A 21,273-nucleotide genomic window follows, 5' to 3' on the forward strand; every position below is an offset into this window, starting at 1 on the left:
GATTATGTTAGGAAACAACAGCTATTACCATGAAGCTTCATGCACTCCAACAATACATGGCTAACACAAATAGTTAATAAAATGCACTTCTTCAGAATGCAGAAATATTAACTTCAAATAGATATTTGAGACAGGAGGGGCCCTAAAATCCAGGCTGTTATTGCAAGGCCTGGTAGACAAGAAAGAGTTGGATTCGGAAATTGCTAAGAAAAGTATGAAAGTAAAAGGTTTGGGATGATTAGTGATCTTTCCCAAACACGTTTGTGTGTATGTGTGTATGATTTCAGGTTGTCTGTCATTTTATGGCAACACCATTAATTTTATACAGGTTGTTTTTTTTAGCCAAGGAGCACTCAGGGGTGGTTTTGCGAGTTCTTTCCGTAGCAGTATCTGGTACAGTATTCATTGGCAGTCTACCATCCAAGTACTAACCTGGGCTGACTCAGTTTAGCTACAAGATCATATGGAATCTGGTGTCTTTAGGGTATTACAATTGCCTCAAACACATAAACACACCAAATAAACTGGAAAGAGTAGATAAGAGAATGCAACTGGACTGAAGCTGAAAGGAGGTTGAGCTGTTGACTTGGTGAGAGGTGGAAAGAAAGTCCAAAGCTGCACAAAACATATTTTAGGAACATGGAATGTGAGAAGCCTGAATCAAGACAAGCTAGACACTGCAAAACAAATAAGGTAACACATAAACATTGCAGTAATGGGGTCAGTAAGCTAGAGTGGACAGGAAAGGGACATTTTGAGTAAGATACAGTGTTTTACTCAGGAAATGAAAACCAAAGTATAAATGGGGTGGAATTAATAGCGAAGAGAGATGTAGCAAAAGCAGTCAAACAATATAATGCAAAGTCTGACCGAATCATATCAGTACGACTTCAGGAATAACTGATCACTGTAACGATAATCCAAGTTTGTAGTCCAACTACAGAGGCAGAAGATGAGGAAAATGGAAGATGCTGTAATGGAATCCAGGAGGAAATTGATCAAACACCAAAATGAGTTCTGTTGTCATTGTGGACTGATAAAAAGACAAATAAATGAGTCATAGATCTAGAAGGCAAATTGACTAAATTGAGGCTGCCATACCTCGGCCATATCACGAGATGACATGGTTTATTAGAAAAGACAATGGTGCTTGGCAAGGTAGAAGGCAGTAAAAAAGGCAGAAGCCCCCATTACAGGTGGATAGTCTTAAACAAGGAAGGCATGGCATTACGTCTGCAAAGCCTCAGCAGGTCTGTTGAAGATAACATGACTTGGAGGTCTCGCCTTCATCAGGTTGTAGTAAGTCAAAGTTGACATGATGGCAGTTAGCACAAATGAGTAGCAAGCAGCACCATAGCAGTACTAGCACACAGCTATCAGTGTTCTCATACCTCAATATATGCACACACTTGATGGCAGTTAACAACAAACACTGATAAAAAATATTACATCTCTTTACTACATAATTATGGTATATAACCATATCATATTTGTCTATGTAGAATTTCCTCTCCAGGACATTACCAGTCTTTCCTTGATGAATCTGTGACCTTTCAAGACAGAGAGGTTCCAAAAACATTTGTTTATTATGCTTTAAGGAACAATGTATGGAAAAAAAACACCATTATTGAAGTGTTTTTTCTGTACATAGCCACATGATGGCACCATAGGAACACAGTTTGCTCTGTGAATACAATTCCCAGGAAGATCTGAACAGAGCTGTGTCTCAGGAAAAATGGTCAATGTTGAAGGGATAACATTCAAAGCAGCAAGACAATAAGCACTGAAGAACACAGCATTTTTCTCCATCAGTAGAGATTATTGTTGGACTACAAGTCAGCACGTTTATAGGTGGGCCAGAAAGTGAAGAGAATCAGATTTCTGAACCATGGAAGACTGCTTCAGGAGCAAACAAGGTCTGTGTTTTTTACTCTTCCTCTGTGTGACTGATGTACTGTGTGTCTCAATTCATTATTCTGTGCCTGAAGAAAAGAAAACTGGGTCTCTGGTGGCTAATGTTTTGAAAGATTTGAAACAGGAAATTGGGGAGCTCTCTGATCGCAGAGCTCAGTTAGTGTCCAAAAGCTCTAAGCAGTATTTCCATCTTGATCCCCACTCAGGGTCTTTACTCATAAATGAGAAAATAGACCGAGAGGCTTTGTGTGACCAGAGTGATCTTTGCTTATTACAAAGTGAAATAGTGCTTCAAAACCCTTTGGAGCTCTATACTATTGAAGTGAAGGTGGAAGATGTAAATGACAATGCTCCCAGATTTTCTCAAGATGATTTTCAGCTGGAAATTCCTGAGAATGTTCCCCCAAATACAAAATTCCCCTTGGAATCTGCTCAAGATGTGGACTTGGGAGAGAACAGCATCCAGAACTACACACTAAGCCCCAATGAGTATTTCAGGCTTGGAACAGAAAGCAGTGATGGAAGAAAGGGCATGGAACTTATTTTGGAGAAACCTCTAGACAGAGAAAAACAACCACATTTGGAACTGACACTTATGGCTTTGGATGGAGGTGTACCTCAGAAAACCGGTACTGTCAAAATCAAAATTATTATTCTGGACAATAATGATAACTTCCCTCAATTTGTTCAATCTGAATACAAAGTAAGATTAAAGGAAAATAGTCCTCGGGATACTCTGGTCTCCAAAGTGGAAGCCAGAGATTTGGATTTTGGTTCAAATGCTCAGATCACATACTCCTTCCATCGAGTGCCCAAAAAATTACCTAATTTGTTTCATTTGAACAAAATGACTGGAGAAATCACTGTTATGGGAGAAATTGATTTTGAAAAACAAACCAGTTATGACATGAGCATCAAAGCAACTGATGGAGGGGGCCTTTCTGGACACTGCGATGTTCTGGTGGAGATTGAGGACGTTAATGACAATGCCCCAGAAGTTTCAGTCATATCCCTTACTGATATAATACAAGAGGATTCTCCCCTGAACACAGTGGTTGCTCTCTTTAGTGTTACAGATCATGACTCTGGGGATAATGGCAAAACTATGAGCTCTGTGGATATGAACCTTCCCTTTGCATTAAGAAGCACCAAGAATAACTATTATCAGCTTATGATCCAGAGCCCTCTGGACAGAGAGAGAGTCCCGGAATATAATGTCACCATCACAGCCACAGACCAGGGGTCTCCTAGGCTCACCTCAACAAGTATTATCCATGTTCGGATATCAGATGTCAATGACAACACCCCGGTATTTGAAAAGCCTTTTTTTGAAATGCAGTTACAAGAAAATAATATTCCAGGACTACTAATTGGCTCAGTCCATGCTGTTGACGAAGACATGGAACAGAATGGCAAAGTGACCTACTCACTTTTGCCCGGAGAGCTTGGTGGTAGCCCTGCAGCCTCTTACATCTCCATCAACTCTGAAACTGGAAACATGTATGCCCTCCGATCTTTGGACTATGAGGAAATAAAAGATTTCAAAGTCACAGTGAGGGCTACAGATGGTGGTACCCCTCCTCTGAGCTCTGATGTTGTTGTGCGAGTTCTGATTGCAGATGAAAATGACAATGCTCCCTTCTTCCTCTATCCCCTTCAAAATAGCACATCACCCTGCAATGAGCTGTTGCCCAAGATGGCAGAGGCTGGATATCTGGTCACCAAAGTGGTGGCTGTGGATCGAGATTCTGGTCAGAACTCTTGGCTATCTTATGAACTTCTGAAGGCCACAGACCCAGGCCTTTTTAGCATAGGAGCCCAGAATGGAGAGGTGAAAACCAGAAGACCATTGACTGAACGAGACACAAGCAAACAGAGGCTTATTATTGCTGTCAAAGACAATGGTGTTCCTCCTCAGACTAGCACTGCAACACTCAATATACTTCCAGTGGATGGCTTTTCTGATCCTTATTTGAAGGTGGTGGATGTGCGTCAACCGGAGCATGAAGATGAGGGCACCTTGACCATGTATTTGGTGATTTGCCTGGCATCCGTTTCTTCTGTGTTTCTGCTTTGCATTATTTCTTTTGCTGTTATCAAATCCTGCAAGAAAAACCCAGGTGGTACTTTTATTGCTGGCCCTCCTCATTTTCCCCCTGCAAGACCTGACATCCCAGAGAACTGTACTGATTCTCAGAGTGGGTCACTTTCCAGGAATTATCAGTATGATGTTTGCTTAACTGGTGGATCTTTAAGCAGCGAGTTTAGATTTCTTCGGCCTCTTATCCCTGTTTTTTCCCTGGCGGATCCAAATATCCCTGTGACCCACAAGACTTCTCCTGGATCCCAATATCTGTCAGATTGCTTGGAAGACAATAATTCAAAGGAACAGGTGAGGGAATATATATATAAATAAAATTATTCCTTGTGCCAGATAACCAGGCCATTGGATAGGCCTGTTCTTTATTCTCCAGTTACAGTTCATACAGTAGTTCCTTGTGTTCTGCTAGGGTTTGTTTCTAGTACACCCTGTGGATACCAAAGTCCATGGATGCCCAAGTCTCATTTTATACAGCAGTGCAGTAAAATCCCTTATATAAAATGGCAAAATTAATGTTTGCTTTATGGAGTAATAATAATAATAATAATAATAATAATAATATTGCTATTACTCCATAAAGCAAACGTTAATTTTGCCATTTTATATAAGGGATTTTACTGCACTGCTGTATCCTTTTATCCTCTTATCTCTTTTGTTATTTATAGTTGTAGTACAATCTAAAAGTGTTTACAATTAGAGCTTAATATTGGTTTTTGTGACTTGATTGTTATTGTATTTGCTGGTCAATGACTGAATAAACTTTTACAACTTACAATAATAATATTGCCATGGATGGTGTAGTCTGTGCATGCAGAATCTATGGATACAGAGGGCTGACTGTATCTGTTTCTTCTCTGTATTTATACTTGCACATTTTAAACTCTACTACATGAAAAACAAAAATTGAAATTTGTGAAACACATCTAATAGTTGTTTCTTCATATTTCTTTCCTTAAATTGTTCTTTGGTGATATCATATGAATTTTAAGTTATTTCTTTTAATAGTCCATTTAATTATCAGATACATGCCATTGTTTCCTCTTTCTGGTAGTAAATTTCCATTCTGTATATTTGTAGTACTATTACCCTTACAGGAACATCACTGCTCCCAGCAGCTATATGCCAAATCTCTTTTAACCTCTGTCTGAAACAACAGCTGAGAAGGGAGGCCGCCTGACTCAGCGGGTCGGCTCGGATGCTAAGTGCGGGGAGCCACGGCTTGCCGGCCATGCTCCCCTGGCTCAAAGCAGCCTCAGGAGCCTGAGTGCTGGGCTGCCCAAGCTGGGATTGGCCACTGACTGGGTGGAGGGGGAGGTATTTCCTCCCATTGCTTGCGACTTCAAGTCCCAGCAGGCATTGGGAGATGGAAGTGCCTCCTGATTGGAAGGTGTCATCCCCTGGTGCTACCCAGGATTGGCTGGGAGGCCTGGAGGTGGGCCCTCTGCCCCATCCTGGCCTCTCATTGGTCCAAAGACCTATTTAAGGCCACGTGGTGCTCCAGGACGGCGCCATTTCCAGCTCGGCTCGCCCCACCCACCCTCTTTCTGTTGGCAGCGGGGTTGCTGTCACAACTTCAGGGGCGGTTGCATAGGTCTAGGATCTGGTGGACGTGGTTTCCAGGGTTGCGTAGCACTGGATTGGGAGTCCAAAGTGGACATGGGGGTGCTGAGAGTGATGCACTGTTGCCATTGTGGAAGCAACATTGATACAGCACCCCCCCCCCCCCCCCGGTGACAAGGGACGGAGACGTGAACAATTGCATGTGCGGAGATGCGATCAATCACATGATCTGTTACCAGTGTTGAGATTAACCGGTCTGTATCTTGGTCACCCTGAAGCTCTGTAAACAGTAATGGAGGCATCATTTGGTATTAATGGAAACTCCCATTAATACCAAATGACGCTTCAATTACTGCTTACAGATGGGGCAAGAATCGGAGACATGTGTCATAATCTTCCCCCCGATCGCACTGTTAACAAAATTTAATGGTGATTTAATGATGGGAGGAGAATACTTGCCTCCTCCCTGTGATCATCTTCCCAGTCCCAGCACTGTACTGGACATGTTTGTAGAGGCTTCTTCCAAGTTGTGGAACTCCCTTGCTCTGAAGGTCTGGTTGGTCTCTTCCCCGCTGTCTTTCTGCCAACATATAAAGGCCTTTTATTTAAGGTGGCATTGGTTTGTACTGTAGTCTGTTGCTGCAGATAGAACTTTTAATTTGGGAGTGTACTGTTTTTATTTTACTATATTTTAAATGTCTTTTGAATGCTGTTTTAACTAATGTTTTTGAATTGTATTCTTAAATCAAAATTTAGTTTAATTGTGTTTTAAATTTGGCGCTAAGAGGGTTTGAAAATTAAATTGTGTTTTTAAAGTGTTGAACAGTGGCTTGAATCCTGTGCTAGGAAAAAAGGAGGTATACTAAATAAATAAACAAATGAGAAACCAGCCTATTTTAACAATTTATATTTATTCCTATTACCATAAACAATTTTCTGTCCTTCACAAATTTGGCTAATTCAGTTCTGGCTATATTTCATTTATGATCAAATTGAGACACACTGAAAATACTTGTATTGTACTTTTAAATTTGCCAGTATTTCAAAATAAGTGAAAAGGCTTCTGGAAGACCTAAAGGAACGAAAATATCCAGGCATTTTGTGTTCATTCTTAGTTATAATTATAGGTGTGTGTTCCCTTTAAAGCTTGGTTCTTTGGATTTAGGTGTTGTTCCTGCCAGGGAATTTGAAAGGCTATAAAAGTGTCCCATTGAAGCCTAGGAAATTCATTGAAAGGAGAAATAAGGACAACAGTTGACATATCTGTAATTATGGTCTTTTGAGTGATCCTTAGTGAACTCACACATATGGATTATCCTGCCTCTGTATACTGCAATGTTAAAAGATATGCTCTCAAGAGATGTGAACTCACAGATGCTCTGAGTATGCATTTATTTGCAGGATCATTGATCTTTGGCAATAGTGCATCTTCCCAAATTGGTCTGTTACTATAGTCATAAAGAGTTATTTCAAAATGAAAATTTTATTCAAAACAGAATAGTCTTTCTGTCTATCTGATTATATTGGGAAACAGCAGCTATTATCATGAAGCTTGATGTACTCCAACAATAATACATGGATAATGCAAACAGTTAATACAATGCAGTTCCATCAGAATGTCTTCAGGTTGCCTGTCAATGAATGGCAACCCTATTAATTTGGACACTTTTCTTAGCCAAGGAGTACCCAGAGAGGTTTTGCCAGTTCTCTCCTTGAAATATATCCTACAACACCTAGTATTCATTAGCCGTCTACCATACAAGTACTAACCAGGGCTAACCCTGCACAGCTACAAGATCATCAGCTTCCATAATTCTTAACTGTTAGCCAAGTTAGTATCTGGTGTCTGAAGTCCAAAACAAATGGAGGACTAAAGATTGGTAACCACTGCTTTAGGGTATTACGGTCACCTCAAATACATAAAGCACATCAAATAAATTGGCAGGGATAGATAAGAGAAGGCATTCAATGAGCTACTGGGGAAGAGCAGAGGACAGGTATGAATAGTATTGTTGCTAGTGATACAACTGGTCTGAAGCTGAAAGGAGGTTGAGATGTTGAAAAAGAAGTCCAAAGCTGCACAATACATATTTTAGAAACATGGGACATAAGAAGCATCAATTAAGAGAAGCTAGTCATTGTAAAACAAGTAAGGGAACATATAAACATAGTGTAGTACTTGGGGTGGGTGAGCTAAAGTGGATAGGAATGAGACAGTTTGAGTCAGATTACTCTATAGCAGTGATGGCAAACCTTTTAGAGACTGAATGCCCAAACTCAGTGGCATTCCCACACTGGGTGTCACTGGATGCCAGGGGCAGGACTTCCAGGGGAGTGGGACTTCTGGGGGAAAAACATGCAAGGAAAAAATGGAGGACCTGACCAAATAAAAGCTCAAAACAAAAACAAAACAAAAAAGCCACTCATATAAATACTGTATTAAATCCATCCTTCTTAGCCCTGCTCAAAATGGAGTACCTTTTGGAATGATGAAGGACCAAAAAACAAACAACTCTCCCCCCCCCCACGAAAAACACTTAGTATAAAACTTAAGCTTTAATATTAATATAAATTTATCCTTTTTAGTCATGTTGAAAATGGAGGCCATTCTGAAATTCCTCCTGGGCAGAAGACTGAAATGTAGGATGTGTCTTGGAAAAGGAGGATGCCTGGTCACCTAACTGCAAAGGGGGACAAGCTACCTGGTGGCGTAGTGGTTTGAGTGTTGGACTAACTTTGGAGACCAGGGTTCTGTTTCCTCTTGGCTATATGAAACCCACTGGGTGACCTTGGGCAAGTCTCACCCTCTCAGCCTCAAGGGAAGGCAATGGTAAATCATCTCTGAATAAACTTGTCCAGAAAATCCTGTGATAGGGTGCCACAAATGACTCTTAAAGGTACACACACCCCAAAAAGCACACTGCCTGAGCCTCAGAGAACAGCAGTGACAAACCTCTGCTGATGAAACTTGCAAAACAAACAAACAAAAAACCATGGAGAGGGTGCCACACATGATTCTTAAAGACACCCCTCAAAAAACCACACTGTTTCAGCCTCGGAGAACAGCAATGGCAAACCTCCATTGATTAAATTTGCCCCAAAAAAGCTAGGGAGAGGTGCCACAAATTACTTCAAGGCACACAGCACAGCCTCACCCCCTGCCCATGTCTGGGAGGAGGAGAAGGAAATGGCGCCCGCCAGGACTGTGTCTCGTTGGGGTGGGGCTTCTGGGTGGAAGGGCAGGGCTTCCCCCCAGAAGTGCCACGTGCTGCCCCTCCTTGTCTCAGCTCGGTTTTCTGTGGCAGAACCAGGCCGCAGCAAGCAGTCAAACTAGCTACGCAAGCCTCCCTGCCCCTCCTTCCTACAACTGCTGCATGCCAGACGGCACACGGGCCACACGATTGTCAACATGGCTCTATAATATTGTACTTAGGAAATGAAAATCAAAGTAGAAATAGGGTGGCATTAATAGTGAGGAGAGATGTAGAAAAAGCAGCCAAAGATACAATGCAAATTTGCCTGAACTGTATCAATAAAACTGCAGGGAAAACCCAGCAATATAACCATAACCTAACTGGGATGCATTGGCTGAAATGGTTAAGACACTGACTTTTGATTGCAAGATTGGCAGGTTGGCAGTTCAAGGCCCAGATGCTGCATGGTGGGATGAGCTCCTGTCATTAGTCCCAGCTTCTGCCAATCTAGCAGTTCGAAAGCATGTAAATGCAAGTAGATAAATAGGTACCACGTGAGAAGGTAACAGGTTTCGGTGGAGTCATGCTGGCCACATGACACAGAGCAGTTCTTGGACAACACTGGCCCTTTCACTTAGAAAAGGAGATGAGCACCACCTCCTACAGTTGGTTACAACCAGATATTCATGTCAAAGGACTACCTTTACCTTTACCTATAACCATAACCTTAGTTTATAATCCAGCTACATGGCAGAAGAGGAATATTGTATATACTCATGTATAAGTCTAGAAATTTAGGTAAAAAAAAATGACCCCCAAAATGACATTGGTCAATGTAAGCACTGTATCTTAACTCCTATTTAAAAGGAGGAATCATCCCCTGGTGAAAGGCAAGAATATAATCTGTCCTGGAAGCACAACCCTCTCTATTCTCTTACCCATCCAGTGATAAGAGTGAGCATAAACATGGTGGCTGGCATTTGTAGGTTCTTTGGCATTGTTTTGGTTTGCTTCATCCTTTTGATCCTTTGCTATATGCCCCTAAGTTTTACACTTGACTTATCCACAGGACATATCAAAATCCATAATTTTTGCCCCCAAACTTGCCCTCAATTTATACATCAGGTCAACGTATAGTCAAGTATATACAGTAAGGTGCAAGATTCTCTGCAGGAATCCAAGAGGAAATTGATCACATACCAAAATGGGAGATGTTGGTAATCATAGATGATTGGAATGTAAAAGTAGTAAACATGGTATTATCAAAGACTGGAAAGGAATTTGCCCTAGGATCAAGAAATGAACCAGGAAAGTAACTGATTGAATTTTGCAAAGCCAGCAGTTTGTTCATTGCAAGCACATTCTTCAGAGCACCAAACAGGCACATGTATACATGGACATCATCTGATGCCTAATATAGAAATCAGAAAGATCACATAACTGGAAGTGGAAGATGGAGAAACGCCGTTCTTAATTGAAAAACAAGACGAGGAGCAGATTACAGCACAGCCCATGAACTACTAATATCAATTGTTAGAGTAAAACAAAAGAAGAAGCTTGATTCAGTCATTTGTCAAAATGGGGACTGCAATAAAGAAATCAGAAGAAGGCTAGGACTTGGAAGAGTATCTTTGTAAGAACTAAACAAGATCATAAAGTATACAGTTATATCACTGAATATCAAAGTCAAGATTGTCCTTACCACTGTGTTTCCAATTTCTGTGCATAGTTGTGAAATCAAGTCAGTAAAGAGAATAAATGCATTTGAAATATGGTGTTGGAGGAGAGTTCTGCAGACACCCTGGACTATGAATAGGATTATGGAATGGGTCCAAGAAAAAAATCAAGGCTGAACTGTCCCTGGAAGCCAAATGTACAAAACTGAGGCTTTTGTACTATGGCCATATTATGAGAAGACATGACTAAGTAGAAAAGACAAGAGTGCTTGTCAAGGTAGAAGGCAGTAAAAAAGGAAGGAGCCCCATTACAGGTGGATATACTGAGTCTGCAAAACCTGAGCAGGTCTGTTGAAGATAAAGGTGACTTGGAGGTATGTCATTCATAAATTTGCCATAAGTCAAAGTCGATATGATGACAGTTAACACAAATGAATAGCAGGACCACACCACTACTAGCACACAGCTATCAGTATGCTCATACTCTTATATATGCACACACGAATGGCTGCTAACAACACTGATTAATAAATTAAATCTCTTTATTACATAATTATATAACCAGGTGACATTTGTTTATGGTAAGTTTCCTCTCCAGCATTCAAAGAAGATTACCATTTTTCCCTTGTAGAATCTGTGATCTTTCAAGTGAGAGAGATTCCAAAAATTGTTTATTGTGCTTTACAGAGCAATATATGAAAAAGATATATGAAGTGTTGTTTCTGCACATAGCCACATGATGGCACCATAGGAACACATTTGGCTCTGGGAAAATAATTCCCAGGAAGCTCTGAGCAGAGTTGTGTCTCAGGAAAGATGGTCTGTGATGAAGGGATGACATTCAAAGCAGCTAGAAAATCAGCACTGAAGAAGAAAACGTTTTTCTCCACCAGTAGAGAGTATTATTGGGTAACTAGTCAGAAGCTTTATAAGTGGACCAGAAAGTGAGGAGAATCAGATTTCTGAACCATGGAAGACTGCTTCAGGAGCAAACAAGGTCTGTGTTTTTTACTCTTCCTCTGTGTGACTGATGTTCTGTGTGTCTCAATTCATTATTCTGTGCCTGAAGAGAAGAAAAGTGGGTCTCTGGTGGCTAATATTTTGAAAGATTTGAAATTGAGTATCAGGGAGCTCTCTGATCGCAGAGCCCAGCTAGTCTCCAAAAGTTCTAAGCAGTATTTCCATCTTGATGCCCACTCTGGGTCTCTACTCATAAATGAGAAAATAGACAGAGAGGCTCTGTGTGGTCAGAGTAACCTTTGCTTATTGCAGAGTGAAATTGTGCTCCAAAACCCTTTAGAGTTCTATACTATTGAAGTGAAGGTGGAAGATGTAAATGACAATGCTCCCAAATTTTCCCAAAATGATTTTCAGCTGGAAATCCCTGAGAATGTTCCCCCAAATACAAGATTCCCCTTGGAATCTGCTCAAGATGTGGACTTGGGAGAAAACAGCATCCAGAACTACACCCTGAGTCCCAATGAGTATTTCAGACTTGAAACAGAAAGCAGTGATGGAAGAAAAGCTGTTGATCTTATTTTGGAGAAATCTCTAGATAGGGAAAAAGAACCACATTTGGAGCTAATACTTATGGCGTTGGATGGAGGGGTACCTCAGAGGACTGGTACTATTAAAATAAAAATTAATATTCTAGATAATAATGATAACTTCCCTCAATTTATTCAGACTGAATACAAAGTAAGATTAAAGGAAAATAGTCCTCGGGATACTCTTGTCACCAAAGTGGAAGCCAGAGATTTGGATTTTGGTTCAAATGCTCAGATCACCTACTCCTTCCATCGAGTGCCAGAAGCAATACCTAATTTGTTTAATTTGAATGAAGTGACTGGAGAAATCACTGTTTTGGGAGAAATTGATTATGAGAAGGAAGCACGTTATGACATGAACATCAAAGCAACTGATGGAGGGGGCCTTTCCGGACACTGCCATGTCTTTGTAGAGGTTGAGGATGTGAATGACAATGCACCAGAGCTTTCAGTCATATCCCTTACTGACATAATCCAAGAGGATTCTCCCCTGGATACAGTGGTTGGGCTCTTCAGTATTACAGATCGTGACTCTGGTGACAATGGCAAAACTGTGTGCTCTGTTCAGATGAACCTTCCCTTTGCATTAAGAAGCACCAAGAATAACTACTACCAGCTTATGATCCAGAGCTCTCTGGACAGAGAGAGGGTCCCTGAATATAATGTCACCATCACAGCCTCAGACCAGGGGTCTCCTAGGCTCACTTCAACAAGAATTATCCATGTTCAGATATCAGACATCAATGACAACACTCCAGTGTTTGAAAAGACTTTTTTTGAAATGAGGTTACAAGAAAATAATATTCCTGGGCTGCTAATTGGCTCAGTTCATGCTGTTGACCTAGACATGGAGCAGAATGGCAAAGTAAGTTACTCGCTTTTGCCTGGAGAACTCGGTGGTAGCCCTGCAGCCTCTTACGTCTCCATCAACTCTGAAACTGGAAACATGTATGCCCTCCGATCTCTGGACTATGAGCAAATAAAAGATTTCAAAGTCACAGTGAGGGCTACAGATGGTGGTACTCCTCCTCTGAGCTCTGATGTTGTTGTGCGAGTTGTGGTTGCAGATGAAAATGACAACGCTCCCTTCTTCCTCTACCCTCTTCAAAATAGCACATCGCCCTGCAATGAGCTCCTTCCCAAGATGGCAGAGGCTGGATATCTGGTCACCAAAGTGGTGGCTGTGGATCGAGATTCTGGTCAGAACTCTTGGCTTTCCTATGAACTTCTGAAGGCCACAGACCCAGGCCTTTTCAGCATAGGAGCCCAGAATGGAGAGGTGAAAACCAGGAGACCACTGACTGAGCGAGACTCAAGCAAACAGAGGCTCATTATTGCTGCCAGAGACAATGGTGTCCCTCCTCAGACCAGCACTGCAACACTCAATGTACTTCCAGTGGATGGCTTTTCTGATCCTTATCTGAAGGTGGTGGATGTGCGTCAACAGGAGCATGAAGATGAGGGCACCTTGACCATGTATTTGGTGATTTGTCTGGCATCCGTCTCTTCTGTGTTTCTACTTTGCATTATTTCCTTTGTTGTTATTAAATCCTGCAAGAAAGACCCAGGTGGCACTTTTATTGCTGCCCCTCCTCACTTTCCTCCTTCCAGGCCTGATATCCCAGAGAACTGTACTGATTCTCAGAGTGGGTCACTTTCCAGGAATTATCAGTACGATGTTTGCTTAACTGGTGGATCTTTAAGCAGTGACTTCAGATTTCTTCGGCCTCTCATTCCTGTGTTTTCTGTGGCGGATCCAAATATCCCTGTGATCCACAAGACCCCTCCTGGTTCTCAAGACCTATCACATTCCCTGGAAGATAATGAATCAAAGGAACAGGTAAGAGAATATAAAGAATTATTCCATGTGCTAGTTAACTAGCCAAGTGGCTGTGCCTTTTCTTTGGTCACTAATCATAATAGATACAGTAGACCCTTGTTATCTGCTGGGATTTGGTTCCAGGACCCCCTTCGTATACTAAAATCCATGGATGCCCAAGTCTTATTATTTACAGTGATGCAGTAAAATGGTATCTTTTATATATAATGGCAATGCTACGTTTTGTTTTATGTAATAATAATAATAATAATAATAATAATAATAGCAGCAGCAACAACAACAATTGTAATGATGATGAAGATGAATAGTTTCATGCCAGAGGTGGTAGAATCCCTTGATGCACACTCCATGGATACCGAGGGTTGACTGTATTTGTTTCTTCACTGTATTCATACTTGCACATTTCACCTCCACTATATAATTCCAAAATTGAATTGGGTCAAGCACATCTAATAGTTGTTTCCTCATATTTCTTTCCTTATATTGGTTGTTGGAGACATAATATAAATGATAAGTTATTCTTTCTTATTAGTCTATTTAATTACCAGATACATTCACATGTTTCTCCGCCATTCATTTTTCCTGTTTCTGGAAGTGATTCGAATTCTATATTTGTGTAATACTACTATGCTCACAAAAACATCACTGCTCCCAACTAGTGGATATCAATACTGTTTTAATCTCTGTCTAAAACAACAGCTGAGAAACAGTACACCCATCTGATTAAAAAACAATAGTCGGTGTCACATTGTTGACTCACACCATCTCTTTCCCTTGTGGTAATCTTGATCTGAAGAATTGTTTCAAGGGCCCAAAACAGATGGACAAGTAAGAGCAGCCACTCTTGGGGTGGGGCGTGCAGATGACACATGCCCCCAAAGTATCTGGAGAATGCACAGAGAATGTGCCCTGCCAGAAAAAGCTGACTGTAAAAAGACTGCAGAAAGTCTACTCTGTGCCAATGTCGTATTTGAGACTGTGGAGGTGTCCTTGTTCCGTACCAGGCTGTGCCGTCACCATGGTCCCACATCAATTGGGGGCTACTGAGGCTGGAGTGGCCTCACGCCATTCCAAGCTGATGGTCTACATGATCCCAATGATGCTGACTTCTTATACTGCACAAATGGATTCATGTAGAGCCTAAAACTACCACAGCTGCTGTAAGCAGAGTTTTTTCTGTGTTTGAAGTTACCTTTTCTTAATTATTCCCTGTGGTATTCTGCTCAGGTACTTGGTCCACTTTTTGTCACAGAGGCTCTTTTTGCGTGAAGTTTTGTCCTGCTGAAAACTTTGTAAAACCCCCATGATGGGGGAGGACTTTCTCTTGGGCATGTTTGGTGAGGACATGAGAGAGAGAGAGCCTTCTTCATGGCTCCTCCTACACTATGGAACTCTCTTCTCTGGGAGGTCTGGTTGGCCTCTTTCCTGATGACTTTCTGCCAGCAGGTAAAGTCCTTTCATTTAAGAAATAAATAGGAAAGATTCTCAGAGGGGCTCACTTTCCAGGAATTATCAGTATGACGTTTGCTTAACTGACGGATCTTTAAGAGTGAGTTCAGATTTCTTCAGCTGCTCATTTCAGTTTTTTCTGTGGTGGACCCAAATATCCCTGTCAACTTCTACTGGTTCCTAAGATTTCCCTGATTGCTTGGAAGACAATAAATCAAAGGGACATTGAAAAATTATTCTATGTGGTAGATAATCAGGCCATTGAGTATACCTTTTCCTAGGTCACCAGTCATAGTAGATACTGTAAGCCCTTGATATCTGCTGAGAGTTGGTTCCAGTACTCTCTGTAGATACCAAAATCCCTTTAATCTCGTCTCATCATATACATTGGTGTAGTAAAATAGTGTTCTTTATATAAAATAGCAAAATTAAGGTTATCTTTTTGGAATAGTAGTAATAATAATAATAATAATAATAATAATAATAATAATGTCATGGATGGTGGAATCCATGGATGCAGAATCCACAGACGCAGAGGGCTGCCTGTACTTGTTTCTTCTCTGTATTTATACTTGTACATTTTAACAACACTATCTGAAAGGAAAATTGAATTGTCTGAACCACATCTAATAGTTGTTTCTTCATATTTCTATCTTCAAATGGGATAATGAGATCTTTAAAATAATATCTTTGTTGATATCATGCAAATTTGAAGTTATTCTTTTTGTTTTTAATTAATGTTTTATTAATTTCATTATCATAAAAGAAGAGAAAAAATCACTTGCAAACAACTACAATAACACTAATAACAATAACAACATTAACAACAACATAGACCAAAAATTTACAATAACAAATAAATCTGACACTGAACTACCACATAAAACTAACATATAACTAAAAATGACTTCCTTGTCTTATGGGTTCTTCCCAAACAATGGTCCAAAAACTAAATTTTAACGCTTTCTGCATGATTATAATATCAAGTCACGTGTATTAGCCACATCATCCTAATTTTACTACATGGACGAAAACCCAAAAGGTCAATCTAGTCCAATTATATAACTAGAATTTTTATGTTCCTTTAGATAAGTTATTAGATGATCCCATATTTTTCAGAACAGATATAGATTCCCCTTTCAATAGGTTAGTTAACTTGTCCATTTCCATATATTCGTACAACTTAAGATACCATTTGGATATTTTTGGACATTGTTGCCCTTTCCATTTTGAAGCAAATAATATTCTTTCCACTGACACGCCATGTATAATATGGTTTCATACTTCTTCTTAATTTCCTTATCTATTATCATATTTAATAGAAAAAGTTTGGGATCTAACGGGATTTTGATTTTTAATATCTCCTGGATCTGTTCATGAATTAGTTTCCAATACCCTTTGACCTTATCACATTTCCACCATACATGGTAAAAATGTCCTACTTCCTTATTACATTTCCAACACAGTTTGCTTGTATTCTTACACATCCTAGATAATTTGTATGGGGTTAAATACCAGTGGAATTGCATTTTATACCAGTTCTCCCTCAAACAATAACTCAGAGTAAATTTTGAGCCTCTTTCCCAAGCATTCCTGGAAGTTTTTCTTTTTGAATAGTCCACTTAGTTACCAGATACATGCAATTGTTTCTGCACTATTAATTTGTATATCTTTCTGGAAGTAAATTCCAGTTCTATATCTGTGTAGTACTACTATTCTCACAGAAACACCACTGCCCCCAACAATTATATGTCAACATTATTTTAACCTCTGTCTAAAATAACAGCGAAGAAACAGTACACCTACACAATTCATAACCAAACGTCAGTGGTATATTGTTGATTAAAAACATCCCTTAGTCTTTATCTGAAGATCTATTTCTAGGATGCCTGACTCCTTATACTGTATAAATATATAAATGTAGAACTTGAAACTACCACAGCTTCTAAGTACATTTTTATGTGTTTGAAGCTACCATATATTACTTGTCATCTAAAGTATTCCACAGGAGCATTTGGCCCTCTTTTTGTCACAAAAGCTCCATTTTCCTCCAGTTGTGTGCAGCTAAAAACTCTGTATAGCTACCTTGATGGTGGAAAATGTTCTCTCAGTCCCAGCACTGTCATAGGCATGCTTATTGAGGGCATGAGAGAAAGAGCCTTCTTGGTGGCTTTTCCCAGGTTGGCCTGTTCCCTGCTGTCTTTCTGCTGATAGTCGAAATCTTCTTATTTAAGGCTGCATTTGGTGTTCATTCTGTTGCTGCATATAGAACTTGTAATTGGGTGGTGTAGTGTTTTTATTTTATTATATCTTAAATGTCTTTTGATTGCTGTTTTTAATGAATGTTTTTAAAATGTACGTTTTGAATCAAAGTTTAGTTTAACTGTGTTTTAAATTTGGCATTAAGTGAGTTTGAAAATTGTATTGTGTTTTTAAAGTGTTGAAAACCTGCTTGAATCCTGTGCCAAAAGTTTATTATTTTCTTTTCAAGCAAAAAGGCTAGCCTTATATATCCAACAAAGGCACATTATAAAATGTAATCTGTTTCACAGAGCAGACCTAGAAAAGTAAAGGTTACAGTGGTCCCTTGGTATCTGCTGGGGTTTGGTTCCAGGATATCCTGTGGATATCAAAATCTGTTGATGCTCAAGGTCCATTATACACCATGGAGTAGTAAAATGTTGTTTCTTATATAAAAATGGCAAAATCAAAGTTTTCTTTAAGGAAACATCCTGAATATTTTCAAGCCCTGGATGGCTGAATCTGTGGATTCAGAATCTGTGGATATGGAAGGCTGCCTGTGATATGCAGTTCCTTGGTGACTATTTGAAAAGGCAGTTCCCCAAGCCATTTCTTCCTTAAACACAACCTTCTTGCCTTCTGGTCTCCAGATATCTTTCATGATATACAAACAATGTTTGAGTATTAGTCAGTAGGTGCCAGTGCTGCACTCCAACAATACATGGATAACACAAATAGTTAATAAAACACAGTTCCTTCAGATTGCAGAAATATTAATTTGAGACAGGATGGGTCCTAAAATCTGGGTTGGTATTGGAAGGCCAGGTAGACAGTAAAGGGATGGATTCAGATAACAGGTGTTGTCAGTTTGTAATTCAGAATTTGCTGAGATAAGTATGAAGAAAAAGGTTTGGGATAATTAGAGATCTTTCTGTAATGTGTGTGTTGTGTGTGTATATGCCTTCAGGTTGCCTGTCAGTGAATGGCAACCCTATTAATTTTATATGGTTTTCTTAGCCAAGGAGTACTCAGAGGTGGTTTTGCCAGTTCTTTCCTCTGAAGTATATCCTACAGCACCTGTTATTTGTTAACGGTCTTCCATCCAAGTACCAACCAGGGCTGACTTTGCTTAGCTGCAAGATCATTATAGGATCTGGTGCCTTTAGGATACTAGTCACCTCAAATACATAAGCACATCAAATAAATTGCCAGAGCTAGATAAGAGAAGGCACTCAGTGAGATACGGGGGAAGAGCAGAGGACATGTATGAATAGCGCTGTTGCTAGTACAGTAATACAACTTGACTAAAGCTGAAAGGAGATTGAGGTGTTGATATGCTGAGAGGTGAAAAGGAAGTCCAAAGCTGCAAAACACATATTATAGGAAAATGGAACATAATAAGCATGAATTAAAAGAAGCTAAACATTGTAAAACAAGTAAGGGAACGTATAAACATATTGCCGTACTTGGGTGAGTGAGCTAAAGTGGACAGAAATGGGCCATTTTGAGTCAGAAAACTAGTGGATATAGTGTTTTACTCAGGAAATGAAAATCAAAGTAGAAATAGGGTGGCATTAATAGTGAGGAGAGATGCAGAAAAGTAACCAAAGGTATAATGCAAATTTGCCCAAACTATATCAATAAGACTACAGGGAAAACCCATCAGTATAGCCAAAAGTTTATAATTCAACTATAAGGCAAAAGTGGATGAAATCGTAAGAGTCTCTACAGGAGTCCAGTAGGAAACTGGTCACATACCAAAATGGGACATGTTGGTAACTATAGATGCCTGGAATATAAAAATAGGAAATAGAGCAGTATCAAACACTGGAAAGGAATTTGCCCTAGCATCAAGAAATGAACCACAAAAGTAACCAACTGAATGTTGTGAAGTCAACAGTTTGTTTGTTGCAAACACACTCTTCAGAACACCAAACAGGTATCTGCATATATGGACATCATCTGATGTCTAATACAGATAGTCCACATAATTGGAAGTGGAAGATGGAGAAATGCCATTCTTTCTTCAAAAACAAGATGAAGAGCAGATTGTGCCACAGATTGCACAGATTGTGCAACTATTAATATCAATTGTTAAGAATAAAACAAAAGAAGAAGCTTGATTCACTCATTAGTCCAAATGGGGGCTGCAATCAAGAAATCGGAAGAAGACAGGGACTTGGAAGAGTGTCTTTGTACGAACTAAACAAGATCCTGAAGTATATAGTTATTTAATTGAATACTAAAGTCAGGATTGCCCTTACCATTGCATTTGCAATTTCTGTGTATAGTTGTGAAGTCTGGACAGTGAAGAAAGGAAGAGAATAAATACATCTAAAATATGGTGCTGGTGAAGAGTTCTGCAGACACCGCTGACTGTGAATAGGACAAATCCTGAACTGTACCTAGAAGTCATGGTGACTAAACTGAGGCTTTCATACTATGGCCATAGGAACATGGAAAATAAGAAACATGAAGTAAGACAAGTAGACATTGTAAAACATGAAAGGGAACATATAAACGTATTGCAATACTTGGGGTGAGTAAGCCAAAATGGATAATAACGGGACATTTTGAGTCAGATAACTCCATAGTGTTTTACTCAAGAAATGAAAATCAAAGCAGAAATGGGGTAGCATTAATAGCAAAGGGAGATGTAGCAAAAGCAGTAAACAATATAATGCATAGTCTGACCAAATCATATCAATAAGACTTTAGGGAAAACGTATCACTGTAACAATAATCCAAGTTTATACTCCAACTACAGAGGCAGAAGAGAAAGAAACTGAAAGATCTTCTGCTGGAATCTAAGAGGAAAACTGATCATATCCCAAATTGAGTTCTCTTGTCATTGTGGACTGATAAAAAGGCAAATAAATGGGTCATAGAACAAATCAAGCCTGAACTGTTACTAGAAGGCAAGTTGACTAAGAGCCCAAACAGAGAGGCCAAAATAAAGCTGCTTCAGGTCATTTTGGAGGGATGCTGTTTAAATGACACATGCATCTTAAGAGGCCAGAAGCTGCACCAAAGCTGCACTCCAGTGCTTAGGAATGGAGTGTGGCTTTGGCGCGACCTCCGGACTCTTAGGACCCATGCATCATTTAAATAGCATACCTCCAAAGAGACCCAAAGCAGCTTTATTTTGGCAGTCTGTAACAGGCAGTAGTTTTGTTAAGCTAGGTGCTTTATTTTGGCCTGTCTGTTTGGGCCCAAAATTGAGGCTGCCATACCTTGGTCATATCACAAGAAGATATGGCTCACTACAAAAGACAATGGTGCTTGGCAAGATAGAAGGCCATAGAAAAGAAGCCCCCATTACAGGTGGATATACTCAATCAGGAAGCTGTGGTCCTGGGTCTACAAGACCTGAGCAGGTCTGTTGAAGATAAGGTGACTTGGAGGTTTCTCATACATAAGGCCGCTATAAGTCAAAGTTGACATGATGGCAGTTAGCACAAATGAGTAGCAAGCAGCACCACACCACTATAAATGTGCTCATTCCCAGTATATGGTTGCCAACAACAAACACTGAAAAAAAATTAAAACTCTTTATTACGTAATTATGTTATATAATCATGTGGCATTTGTTAATAAAGAGCTTCCCCTCCAGCATTAAAAGGCTATTACTAGTCGTCCCTTGTAGTTTTTGTGATCTTTCAAGAGAGAGAGATTCCAAAAACACTTGTTTATAAGGAGCAATATAGTATATAAAAAGACATTAATGAAGTGTTTTTTCTACACATAGCCA

The 21,273-nt window shown here is 39.8% G+C and overlaps 2 protein-coding genes across 2 annotated transcripts; both read left to right on the forward strand.

The window, feature by feature from the left end:
- Positions 1 to 1,888: 1,888 nt before the first annotated feature.
- On the forward strand, positions 1,889 to 4,330 carry LOC121929057 (protocadherin beta-16-like). The gene has a single exon (XM_042464376.1). It carries the CDS (start codon positions 1,889 to 1,891, stop codon positions 4,328 to 4,330), a length of 2,442 nt encoding a protein of 813 aa, XP_042320310.1.
- Positions 4,331 to 11,290: 6,960 nt separating this feature from the next.
- LOC121929058 (protocadherin beta-16-like) lies at positions 11,291 to 13,874 on the forward strand. The gene has a single exon (XM_042464377.1). The coding sequence runs from the start codon at positions 11,415 to 11,417 to the stop codon at positions 13,872 to 13,874; it is 2,460 nt and encodes an 819-aa protein (XP_042320311.1). The 5' UTR covers positions 11,291 to 11,414.
- Positions 13,875 to 21,273: the final 7,399 nt, after the last annotated feature.

Source organism: Sceloporus undulatus, chromosome 4 (genome assembly GCF_019175285.1).
Source record: "Sceloporus undulatus isolate JIND9_A2432 ecotype Alabama chromosome 4, SceUnd_v1.1, whole genome shotgun sequence".
Taxonomy (NCBI): Eukaryota; Metazoa; Chordata; class Lepidosauria; order Squamata; family Phrynosomatidae; genus Sceloporus; species Sceloporus undulatus.

Excerpts from the sequence above, each read along its gene's own strand:
- LOC121929058 (XM_042464377.1), top strand. The coding sequence starts at position 11,415 with ATGGAAGACTGCTTCAGGAGCAAACAAGGTCTGTGTTTTTTACTCTTC.
- LOC121929057 (XM_042464376.1), top strand. The coding sequence starts at position 1,889 with ATGGAAGACTGCTTCAGGAGCAAACAAGGTCTGTGTTTTTTACTCTTC.